Source organism: Anser cygnoides, chromosome 10, assembly GCF_040182565.1.
Source record: "Anser cygnoides isolate HZ-2024a breed goose chromosome 10, Taihu_goose_T2T_genome, whole genome shotgun sequence".
Classification (NCBI taxonomy): domain Eukaryota; kingdom Metazoa; phylum Chordata; class Aves; order Anseriformes; family Anatidae; genus Anser; species Anser cygnoides.
In genome coordinates this window covers 26004-38538 of record NC_089882.1, presented here as the reverse complement: position 1 = coordinate 38538, position 12535 = coordinate 26004, and the positions used below count along the sequence as shown (strand labels likewise).

General features: G+C 34.7%; 2 protein-coding genes across 7 annotated transcripts in view; one reads left to right on the top strand and one right to left on the bottom strand.

Annotated features, from left to right (window-relative positions):
- The window catches only part of APPL1 (adaptor protein, phosphotyrosine interacting with PH domain and leucine zipper 1), a 29876-nt gene that overhangs the window by 9470 nt on the left and 7871 nt on the right, over positions 1-12535 (top strand). Inside the window, exons 6-18 of the mRNA XM_048056295.2 lie at positions 718-759; positions 1473-1531; positions 2001-2147; positions 3510-3592; positions 3696-3854; positions 5355-5543; positions 5873-5915; positions 7388-7444; positions 8345-8436; positions 8993-9175; positions 11413-11462; positions 11865-12039; positions 12141-12177. Coding sequence (XP_047912252.2) covers positions 718-759; positions 1473-1531; positions 2001-2147; positions 3510-3592; positions 3696-3854; positions 5355-5543; positions 5873-5915; positions 7388-7444; positions 8345-8436; positions 8993-9175; positions 11413-11462; positions 11865-12039; positions 12141-12177 — 1316 coding nt within the window. The remainder of the gene's footprint in view (positions 1-717; positions 760-1472; positions 1532-2000; positions 2148-3509; positions 3593-3695; positions 3855-5354; positions 5544-5872; positions 5916-7387; positions 7445-8344; positions 8437-8992; positions 9176-11412; positions 11463-11864; positions 12040-12140; positions 12178-12535) is intronic.
- Positions 5722-12535, bottom strand: part of LOC106040531 (dynein axonemal heavy chain 12-like) — a 30449-nt gene continuing 23635 nt past the window's right edge. For 4 of the 6 annotated variants that reach the window (XM_048056297.2, XM_067002881.1, XM_067002880.1 and 1 more), the window contains one exon: positions 11049-11450. In XM_048056297.2, coding sequence (XP_047912254.1) covers positions 11406-11450 — 45 coding nt within the window. In that variant the 3' untranslated portion in view covers positions 11049-11405. Of the gene's footprint in view, positions 5955-9504; positions 9599-11048; positions 11451-12535 lie in introns of those variants that run through there. The other 2 variants (XR_010833844.1, XR_010833845.1) reach the window with 2 other exon arrangements.

Sequence of the window (12535 nt, the reverse complement as noted above, 5' to 3'; positions counted from 1 at the left end):
GCATCCCTGAGGCAATAATTGCAAATGAAATTTTCTCACTGGCATTTTTTTAAAAATACCAGCTAACATAGTGTTTAATGATACAATACTTCTTTATGTACTTCATAGACACTTTCTGTAAAGCTTTTCCATGTTTTTTTTCCTTTGTCTTTGCTTTACCATGAAGTTGAATATAGCTCTTTCCTTGCTTATGTTGTGATGTGACACAAAAACATGATCGCAATCAGAGCAAGTAGTGCTAAGTATAGTACTGATTTCTGTTCCCTGACTAAGCGAGACAAAAAACATCTGGGGCATCGCTTATTTTAGGTAGGAGGAATCACACGTGGGGGAGGAATCACAGTATGTTTGGGCCTTTCCTTTTCCTTCCCTTTCTATTGTGCTTCCACTTATCCAGCGAATACCAGAGCTCTGACCAGAACTGCAGGTGATGCATTTGGACTAATGATCTTTGTCAAAGTATTTGGAAAAGAAGTTTCTCCTTACCTTGTTAGAATATAGTGTCATTTTTGGCAAGTCAGATGCCCGCATAAACAATACTAGGGCCCTAAGTAGGAGTAGACTTCCCTGGCCGCATAATGCCTGTGCTGATAGCTCAGTATGGTACAAGCTATCAGCTACAACTACTCAGTAATGTAAAATTGCCTGAGAAATCTTTATGTGTATAAATGGTATGTTTATAATAACTTAATTGAACTATGATGTTTTGTTTTGTAGAGATATTAACTCTAAAAGAAGTTTTCCAAATTGCAAGCAATGGTAAGTGTAAAATATTCAGTGTTACAGGTATTAAAATATGACAGTGTTATCATAGATAACTTACTCAGAAAATTAGCGAAGATATTTGTATAGGCACCCAGTGTCCTTGGATCACTTGTAAATCTCTGCTCTATATACCAAAGTGTTAAGGCATATAGACATTATTTCTTAGAATACTTTAAATGTATATATTGTTATTAAATAGTTCAGGATTATGCAACAAAAATCAATTTAAAGAGTAAGGTGTTAGCTCACTTTTTAAAGTCAGGATTTAAAATAGATTGATTTTAACACATCTTACCTCCCTAAAATGAGTTTAATAGTTTTCTTCCTTGTTTTTACTTTTGCTCTACTATATCCTTCTCTTAATCTGGGTAGCTTCAGAATTTTTAGAAGCAAAAATGTTTAGATAAAGATTTTCATGGAGAGCTGACTGTTCTGTGTCAGGTTCTGTCTTTGAAGAATATTGGATGCTTAGGGAAATTTATAACAGTTTGGGCATATTTACATCTGGTTAGGATTTTTCTTTAACAAAAGTATGTGTGGCCACATAGTAAATATGAAGAGGCAAGAGCAATTCTTAAAGGTTTTAATACGGCAGAACTTTAAATTTGACTTGTATTACAAGACAAAGTGATATAAAAGGTTTTATGCTCTATTTCATAAGTGATTAGTTTATCAAAATGACCATAAATTCTCTCTTCATTGCTTAGACCATGATGCTGCCATTACCCGATACAGTCGGTTGTCAAAAAGAAGGGAAAATGAAAAGGTTCGTAAAACAAAATACTGCATATAAGTATTTTTTAGAGATGAGAAATAATTTGTCTAATATATGTACTTATGATGGAAGATAATGTACAGCAGATTGCACTTGAAGTTTGACAGTTGACATTCTATCACTCCAGACAGTTTGTTTCAGAACACAAGAACAGCTTTCCTGAATGCACGCCTGTCTTGTAACACTGAAAAAGCTAGAAGATGAAAGTTGTGATACTATATTTGTTATTTTGTAAAGAAAGAACTACTCTTTCTGGGGAGAAAAGAATACTCTGTTTGTTTTTCATGCATCTGTAAATTAGAGAAAGGGAGTTGTAGCGCAAAAGATGCAAATGCTGATGATAGAGGGTAGAACGGTACTGTGGTGTTTTTTGTGCTGGTTATAAAGCTGTTGACAAGGCATGTGATGAATGCCGAAGCTTAAACCTTTTTTTTTCCCCCTCCCATCTGTATCTCTTTAGATCAAGGCTGAAGTTACAGAAGATGTATATACTTCAAGGAAAAAACAGCATCAAACTATGATGCATTATTTCTGTGCGTTAAATACTCTTCAGTACAAAAAGAAAATTGCTATGCTAGAACCCTTGCTAGGATACATGCAAGCTCAGGTAATTTCAGATTCTGTAAGCTGTAAGTCTTAAAGAAGATGTAAAAGTACTTAATAGGGGTTGATCTACTCAAATTCACTGCAAGACCTCTTTTGCAATCCAGGGAAGCAAACTCCATCCTCATCCGTCTATCTTGTCATGTCTGTTGCTGTGAATATCATTATTAGCCCTATTCTTTTTCTGCTCAATATATGAGGTTTTTTGAATCTCATCATGACATGCTCTCACTCCTGTTGGAGAATCTTTTGGGGAAGTCTTGTTGTCAAATATAAAGACCTTGTTCTAATCCAAAACCTAGGTGGCTAAATTTACTGTACTGCCTAAATCTTAGTTGCTGGTACTATTTTTTTTCTCTCTCAGGATCACTAACAGGAATAGCTGATTAAAACTTTGATGCATGTAGGTCTCCGTGGAAGACCGTTTCTCCTCCGTTTTCTTCTCAGAAAGTAGCATGGAGCCAGTTAAGCTCTCTTTCCTGTGGCAGCTATTCTGAAATAAGATAATCACCAAAACCACATCACTACCGTTTCTAATCAAGGGTGTGAAAGAACTGGAATGCTTAAAGTCATTCTGGCTTGAATTTGTTTAATACAAGTGAACTCATGATGGGTTTATTTCAGGATGAGTGAAATAGAAAATTAGCTATGGAGTAAGTTTGGAGAGACTTCAGCTGTATTTTCAGAAGTATGTTGTCAGTACCTTTTGTAAAAGAAGAAAAAAAGCAAACTTTCCAGCATCTGTCACTGCCAGATTGTAGGAATTAACTCTTACAAAGTGTCTGATAGCTTTCCAAGTCCAAGAAGAACTCTTGTCTCTCTTGCAAATTTTGGAGCTTGCACATAGGAACTAAGTTCTAAATGTTTTATGTAATAAAGTCGATAGTGCAACCTGTTGCTCGGGTGCTGGTTTTGTTTAATCTGAGAATGAGAGTGGCAGGGCCACCTCCAATGGTTCCCCGTTCCAAGATTTCATATGGCTAAATCCAATTTAGATGTGGCAGTTCCAATATGGACCAATATGGAATAAATTGTTGAAAGATGCATGTTGCCAGTTCCCCTAGGAAGGGTCCACAGTTAGAGGGTGGCACCCTGGCAAGTTTCTACATTCACATATTTCTGTATTTCATCCAGGTGGCTTTGCGTGCATCCTCTGAACAAAGTTAGATTCCTCTGCAGTGCCAACATCAACCTTCACTTGCAGACAAAAACATGTATTCTGTTCCTTTTGTTGAGACTTAGGTGGGAAGAAGGGACAAAACCAGATTTCTCTGAGAAGATTTAAACTTATATGGTTTCATTTGTTAACTGTTTATTTAGTTTTATTCATGACTAAATTCTCCTTTCCTTTTTTTTTTTTTTTAAGATAAGTTTTTTTAAAATGGGTTCAGAAAATCTTACTGAGCAGTTGGAAGAATTTTTGACAAATATTGGCACAAGCGTACAAAAGTAAGTTGTTTTTGTTAAATTTTGAACTGTTATCAATACAATTATTGTTCTGTTTCTACTTGTTAACATATTATCTTTGTTAGTAACATATTACTTACTTTAGTGTTCGCAGGGAAATGGAGTGTGAAATAGAAAACATGCAACAAACTATAGAGGACTTGGAAGTAGCTAGTGATCCACTGTATTTGCCTGATCCTGATACTACGAAATTTCCCGTTCATAGAAATCTAACACGGAAAGCTGGCTATCTCAACGCAAGAAAGTAAGACTAGTTTCTTAAAACTTAGAAAATACTTAATTTTGGGAAAGGAGACCTAGAAATGTATGAATCACAGAATCACAGAATCGTCTAGGTTGGAAGAGACCTCCAAGATCATCTAGTCCAATCTCAGCCCTAACACTAACAAGTCCTACACTAAACCATATCACTAAGGGCTACATCTAAACGTCTTTTAAAGACCTCCAGGGATGGTGACTCAACCACCTCCCTGGGCAGTCCATTCCAATATGATTATATTGTTTTGAAATTAGTTATGTTTATCTTTAGATACTCAGTTTAGTAAGTCACATTGGAGCTATCCTTTCTTTGCAATCCTTTACTTGTTTAATATTAATTTCTGTGTTACACTGACAGTGTCATTCAGGGACAAAGCACACGATTTTAGTCTTATTTTGCCTGAACTTTCACATCAAAAAGAAAAGTTAAAATTCATGAGAATGTAATTTTACTGGATTGTAATTGGAAGCCAACAAGATTGCAGCTGTCAGTATTGTTGTATAAGTATCCAGTAAAGCTTTAGGATTCAAGTTACTAATAAAATACAAGCTTGAGATACACAGGGCAGAACACTCTGTTAGCCTAAATATGCTTTGAGCATCCTTCACGATTTCATGAGGTGAAATTTCATGTTGTCCACTGGAAGGTGCTGTTCAATAACTTTAGTTATTAGTAAGTTCAGCAGCTGAATTTTAGAGTTGTTAAAAATAGGTTGTAACACTAAGATTGTTTCCATAATTTATATAGTAAACTTCAAACAAGAAGATTTTTTCAAAAGTCAGGTTAATTTTGCAGCAACAGATAGAGTAAAATACTCACTGAATGGGGCATGGACTTCTGCAGCAGAACAATTGCAGCAATTAATATTGAAGAAAGGAGTATCTGACCAAAAAGGAAGGCTAAACCACAAGTGTTAGTGACTTTTTGTCTCAGGTTCCTTTGCTTGTTTCCAGAGGAAAATAAAAAAAGAGGAAAATAAAAAAAAAAAGGCAAGAAAAAAAAAGTGAATGATACCTCAATTTTCCAAGTATTTTGTATTTTACATTACATGTCTTTTCTAGTGCTTAACACGAAGTTCTCCAAGACTTAGTCTTTTTAACAGTGTAAGGCAGCGTAGAGTTCAGAGGTCTTAGAAATTATGTTGATAATGCATATCAGTTGAATATGAGTATTTCATCAAGCAACACTGTAAAACCTGATAATGAAAACTAAAGAATCTATGACTTTTTATTCTGAGCTAAGTTTCATATAATCTAAGAAAGCAAATATTTATGTATACTTTACCCAGCAGTGGATACAGAATAAAAAAAGCAACTGATGGAAAGAGAATAATTTAGCTGTAAAGTTAACCTAAAACATGAGGAATGTTTTCTCTTAAGTGCCCAGATGGCTTGCTCATGAAATTTCATTTTATTTTATTTTCTAATTTATACAGCTCAGCTGAACTCCTAACCTACTAAGTAAGGATTTCTTTTTGTGTTTTAGTAAGACAGGGCTGGTATCTTCCATTTGGGAGAGACAGTTTTACTTCACTCAAGGTGGAAATTTGATGAGCCAAGCAAGAGGTGATGTAGCTGGAGGACTTGTCATGGATATAGACAATTGCTCAGTAATGGCTGTGGACTGCGAAGACAGACGTTACTGTTTTCAGATAACATCTTTTGATGGTAAAAAGTAAGTATTCTTACGTTACTGTTACCTATCTGCTAGTGTACTCACAATTGCTATAGCTGTGTGAATGTGGTAGAAAATACATAAAAAGGTTTGACTACATTATGTGAGTGCTTATTACGTGGGCACAGATTTTTTTTTCATTTTCACTTGAATTGAAAACATAAGACTTTTTACCCATTAAATGTTGACTGCGCTCAGCGTGTATGCAGAATCTTCAGACTGTATTAATTTGTTGTGCAATATATGAATATGAAAATGGGGTTTCCTGTCTAAATGGAATTGAGGCATTTTAAGTAGACAAAACTTTCTTTTTCATTCTCTTCTTTCAGGTCTTCAATCTTACAGGCAGAGAGTAAAAAAGATTATGAAGAGGTAAGCTTACGGGAGGTTCGCATGGAGTCCAGTGATTTTCTGTGGCACAGAAGGGAATACATTAGTAAGAATAATTGGAGTGCTCGTTTTGTATGTTTTAGGTAATAAATAGTGAACTTGCTATCCATAATAAGTTTCAGGAAGTCTGATAAAATACTACTGTGTTTAAATACTAGAAGAAAAAAAATCCTGTTCTGATTGTTGCCAATTTGTTTTCAGTATTGTGGAATAATAATGAAAAAAGCCCACAGCAAAACAGATATTAGTAATGGAAGCTTGGCAAATGGTGCATCTTCCCTTTTGTGCTTTCCTAAGCTTCTTTCATTGTACCTGCTTGTCAGGAATGGAAAATAAAGGAGATCTTAAGTTAGGGCACAGGTAATGATACAGGCAGCTGAAAAGTGAGGGAAAAATGTTTTGTGGCCCCCGATGCATGATCAGGGAAACATAATGAACAATAGTTGAATCAAGAAATGGGGCGTGATTTGCTTTTGAGCTGCTTTCAAGACTGCTTGTGAATACAGAATAAGGAAATACAGAAAATACAGTACTTTCAGCCTTGATTCACATTCCTCTGAGATCATTAATGGTACATTGATGTAAGCCTTTGATGCTATTTCTAAGGTTTTTAACTGGGCTATGTCAGGTTGGCCCTGGTCCCTTTGTTCTCTTGAAGTTGTATAGCCTAACTCTGAAACATTTACCCTCAGAAGGCCCACCAGAAGAAGGGAGCTTGTAGTCAGCCTCAGTAGCTCAGAATTGTGGTTTCCTGAGCTGTAGCTGCTGTGCTTTTAGATAGCTCAGGTGACATGCCTAAAAACAAGCCGCTCTGGTTCAGTGGAACAGCGCTGCTAGCATGCATATATATAATTCAGTTAGTTGAAAATTTGGAGTTATAATCCAAAAATTGAAAAGCAAGGAGCAGGAGCAAAGGGTTTTTCATAGTACAGTGAGAAAAGAGGTTTTAGCTTAGAGGTGCAAGAGATGGGCAAATCCCACAGAAGGCAGATGGAATTTTTTTAATGTTTGGAGGAAACAATGTAATGTGCAGTCAGTAAATAATGGAGTTCAGAGAATACACACACAGACGCAGAATTACACCGAAAGTTAGGGATTAGAAGGGACCTTGAAAGATCACCTAGTCCAATCCCCCTGCTGGAGCAGGAACAATACAATATTTTGTTTTATTGCATTCCATAGAATCATGATTTAAGCTTGTTTTCGTTTTGATCTTCAGTGTGACTGAAACAATTCTGTAAGTAAAATCTGATATTGTAAGGTGCAGTATGCAGATAGCAGTGAATTCAATAGCAAACTGAGTGTGCAGAAAGTACTGGTTTGGCTTCCTGAAATTACAAAGGAAGTAGAAAAGGTGCTGAAACTAGTCAACTCAGGTATTTAATCAAGTTCCTGGAAAAAGTTATGAAAAATTTAATGTTTTCTCTCTTTTTTCTTTTCCCTCTCTTTTTCAGTGGATATGCACAATAAACAACATATCTAAACAGATATATCTAAGCGAAAACCCCGAGGTAACTTCGCTAAAATTGATAGTATCAGTAATCTCTTCAGATACAGATATACAGAAAATTTAAAAGGGATCAACTGGACCTAATTGGGTGGCATGGGATTAAGCTGAGTACTTCCTACATGTCTAATCTGAAGCTTGTCATTGTATGGGTTGATAGTGCTTCATGAATTAATGAAAGCACACATTCTGTTGTTTCATTCATCTAAATGCTTGTGTAGAAAGCATTAAAATGATATGGCTTTTATGTTTGGTATAACATTTTGACAGCTGCAAGACCTTTTAGCTGTGTATGATAATTTGTTGCAAATTAAAATGACCAATATCTGGACAGATACAGATATTTTCCCTCTCTAAAATCCTATTTACCCAGTGATTTCTTCCACTGGCTTTACCCCATGAAGTGAAGCCATCAATATTAAATACTGATACTTCAGAATTAGTGATTTAATGAAAGATTAAAGTGGAATTCTTCAACTGCACAAGGTCCATTATTTGCTGAAATAACATTGCTACATAGTGCTTACTTGATAGTCACTCATGTCTTGTTTTTTCAGAAACTTATACATGTTCCCTAATTTCAAGTGCAGACTTTTGAATCTCCATGTTTTGTTAGTTAGTAGTTGAAGGCAACGTGTCTCAAGTGAGATTTTTATTTTTCTGCATGGCTATGTTTGCTTATTTTGTCAGACGTACCATTGCAATTTTACTGCTGGCTTTTACTAACATATGCAGTATTATAAAGCAAGTGCAATAGCAGGAAATGTTATAAGTTAAAGAAAATACTAAAACTGTCCCCTTTCAGTAACATAGTTGATAATTTCTGTCAATTGCATGTAAAACTAAAATCTGAAAATGTACTTTGAGGGCAATGTTTTCAGTTAGTTTATCCCATCTATTGCAGGAAATTGCTGCACGTGTAAATCAGTCAGCTTTAGAAGCTGTTACTCCATCCCCTTCCTTTCAGCAGAGGCATGAGAGCATGCGTCCAGTTGTGTAAGTTGCTGAACTGTGGGTCATTTGAAGAACACATATAAAAAGAATCCTGGATAAAGCTCCAGTAAAAAAAAAAAAGGGGGGGGGGGGGCAAAAATGTTCAGAACTAATGCTTTGATAGGCTAGAGGAACGTGTCCTGAATTCATCTTTTTATCATCATTTATCATCCAATAATGTTACAAATGATTCAGACTTCCAGCTGAGCATAGACAGTTTTGTCAGTTATATCACATCTGGCTTGTTTGTTCTATGTATTAATGAGATTTTTCTTAATTTGTACAACTCTTGGAAGCAGACCTCAGATTGTAGTATATTTCATATGCAATTATACATTGATGTTAAGACCATCTGATAGCATTATTAATGAAAGTAGTAATTATAAATTACTCAGATTTGTTTGGAAGGTAGACTCTGTTGTATTTACTATATCCTAATCTTGTTCAGTTTCTTAGGTTTCGTTTTTGGAATATTGTATTCGTCCTCCATATAGTTGAATTTATTATCAACCAACCTGAAATTAACACATCTTCATGTTCATTTTTTGTTTCGTTTCAGACAATCTCGTCCTACTGCAGCTCGTACTAGCAGCACAGGGTCACTGGGATCTGAATCAGCAACTTTATCTGCACTTCCCTTGGATTCATTTGTTGCCCCTGACACTCCTATACAATTTGACATAATATCTCCAGTTAGTGAAGATCTGCCTGGTCAAGCAAAATCTTCAGGGCAGGCAGGCAGGTAGGAAATGTAGAGAGAAGGAAAAAAAAAAATTCCCCAAATAAATATTAATTAAAAAATATATATATTATATGTTTAGGCAGCAGCTCCAACACACACATTGCCTCTGTCCCTAATCTCTTTCTTGTCAAAAAATTTACAGTGACCAGCAAAGCAAAACTAGTATTTTTTGGTTAAATTCAGTTGTAAAATGTGGCTTATTTACATACATTAGATTCAGAATGTTATTTTCTATTTTGCAGCAGCTCTTCTTACTGTAACAGCTAATGATTTATTTATTTTAATCATTTGGTTTCACAAAGTATTTTCCTTTCCTATTGCTTGCTTACCCAGCAGCTTGGGTTATTTCCTCTTGGAAACTCAAGAGAAATTTGGTAGCCCTGCTTCCAGGTGATGATGGCATACGATGACACTCCTCTTAACCTGAAAGGTGAGTGAAAATGATCTAGGCTTCTAGAGTAATCTGACATACAGACAAGTTAAAATTGTCTAAGAGCTCATCCCAAAACATAAAAACCCTTTTTCCTGTTTTTATTATTATTTTTTAAACCTTCCCATTCAAAAATAATAAAACCCTGTAAATCTGCACTGCATTTCTGGAACTGTATGTACAGAATTCAGATGTTGATAAAATTTTGCAGATTCAGCTGCTCTTGTAGAAAAACAAAAATGGCTGAAAATTAATTGATGTGACTCTAGTGACAGTAATGTGCGTTGTATTCTCCTGCCCTCTAGAAAAATAACTTTCAGTTGTACCACAGATGCATAAGAGTTAAAATGATACACATTTAACATTTTTTTGACATTTTTGTTGTTGTTGTTTGGTATTGCAGGGGATAATTAGTTGGCTAACTAGACCCGTAGGAACATACTGATTAAAATCAATCTCTATTTCAGGAATTGGAAAGCTTAATACTTGAGCTAAATTCAAATCATCAGTTATTCTAAAAAAAATCATATTTTTCATAGCAAAAATGATTCAGAGTTGTGCTCAGTATTTTCAATTAACCATATACGATCAGTAAAGAATAGTGTGTTGCCATCTGTACCAAACACTGCAACTTTAGAGCTATTAATTTTTTATTATTTTTAAAGGCTTTCCTTACTTTCTGATACTGATGACATATATTTAATCTTTTTTTTATTTTTTTGTGAGATCCTGTGAGATTTTCCATTTACTGTTCCCATCTAGTCTTAAATGTCCAGAAGAATCTAAGTGATAAAAGATGCTAATAGAAAGAATTTGTCTGTAGTATATTTACACAGGTCAACATTCAATGGGAGGATTCTTTATTGAGTCCATGTTATTTAAGCATTGTAGCAATGCAATCTTGACTTCAGAGTTCGATCTAGAACAATTTTATTAAACTGGACAACTCTTAGTTAAGATTTCCGACACGTAGCTGAATAGGAGAGATTCACATAATTTTTCTCTTCGTTCTGAAATTTACTTTTAGAATGTTAACCATTGAGAGGTGATAGCTTCATTACTCCCCTATTAAAACCTAATTCTAAGTTTACAAACCCTTGACAAGAGTTTTTCAGCTGCCAGTTAGCCAAGGAGAAAGAGTTTAGAAGTTTTAACTAATTTCCCATTCCCTGTATTCTTTTCAGCATTGCTTTACTGTTACTGAAAATGTAGACTTGGAAGCCTAGAGTATTTTCACTTTTTGTTGTTACTGATAGCATTTCTGTCTTTGAGAGCCAGAAACAGCCACATTTCTCTTGACCCTCTAGGAATAAAACCCCAGTGATGTTTTCACAAAGCTGCATTTGAAATAAAACCAGTGACTTTTTTCAGTAAATAATTCAACAACTTGAGACAGTGATAAGAGATGTGGTGCTCCTACGGAATAATGAAAGTACTAGCTTTTGGCTGTAATTCCTGAATTCTGTATTTCATTGCCTAAAACTGTACCTTTTCAAATATTAACAAAGCTTTGACTTGGGCTTAATTTGAGTATAAGAAATACCGTGTGAGTCAAACTCTCTGTGGTAGCAATAAGACAGTAATACCTGGTACTCTGCCCGTAATTTGAGCCCTCAAATATAGCAATTTATGTCTTTCTTCCAATTAAATTGCTTGCTCTTATGATTTATAATTCATTATTCTTCCAGATCATAAATTGTGAAATCATTACATCTTGATCTTATTTGATGCAGCGTGAGACTACAACATTATTCATTAGTAGTTCTTGTAATCTGACTCCTGGTTTAATGTTTTCATTTTTTAATAGACGCACAAATCCTTTTGGTGAATCTGGAGGCTCAAAATCTGAAACAGAAGGTAAAAAAAAACAAAACTTAAATACAAAGTGAATAATAGAATTTACAAATTAATTTTGTATTTTCATCTGTACCTTCTTATTTAACACCAGTTTTAAAGTGCTTAGTTATATTACATTAGCAATGTATTATTAGACGAGTTAAATCAGACTGTCTGAAAGTCCTGTTTTGTTTTTTTTAATCATTGTATTGCATCTTTTGTATTCATGAAACCAAATGAAAAGATGTGTGACTTGTTGTTTAGTAATTGTACCTGTAATACATAAGTACAAGCAAACTCTTCTCAAGTTATTGGAAGCCTGGAGTTTTCCTGACTGCAGTCTATCTTTGGTCTTGGTAGAAGTACTTTTGAATGGAAGACCCAAAGTGGAGATCACTTACTCAGTACTTTTGTTTCTCTTAGATTCAATTCTTCATCAGTTGTTTATTGTAAGATTTCTTGGCTCTATGGCGGTGAAGTCTGATGAAAGTCCAGACATTGTTTATGAAACAATGCGTCAAATACTAGCAGCTCGGGCTATCCATAACATTTTCCGGATGACAGAATCACATTTATTAGTCACTTGTGACTGTTTAAAGTAAGTTTGCTTCTGACTTCTACTGATGTTTATTTATAGAGTAATCTTCATTCACTTTGGTAAAATTTACTTTCTGATTTGTTCTTAAAACAATTTTTTAGGTTAATCGATCCACAGACACAAGTTACAAGACTACGAGTAAGTAACTTTACATTTTGGGATAAATACCCAGCAACATATTTCTCTTACTTTTAAAATGATATTATGAAATGTTAGCAAAAATCACTGACAGCATGAAATTTCCACAGAAATTTCCATGAAAACTGGGAGACAGATGCAAACATCTAAACATAAACAGAAAAACACTAGAAAATCAGGTTTAAGGGGAGTGATCTTAATAGGAGAAATAGGTTTTTGAAACATTTTTTCCTGTGATTTGATAGGGTAAAATCTTAGGAAAATAAGAATATTTTATTTTAATAATGTGTCTGTTTAGAAATATTTATGTATGTGATAGAGAAGTATCATTAAAGTTGGAGTTAAATAAGTGTAGAAG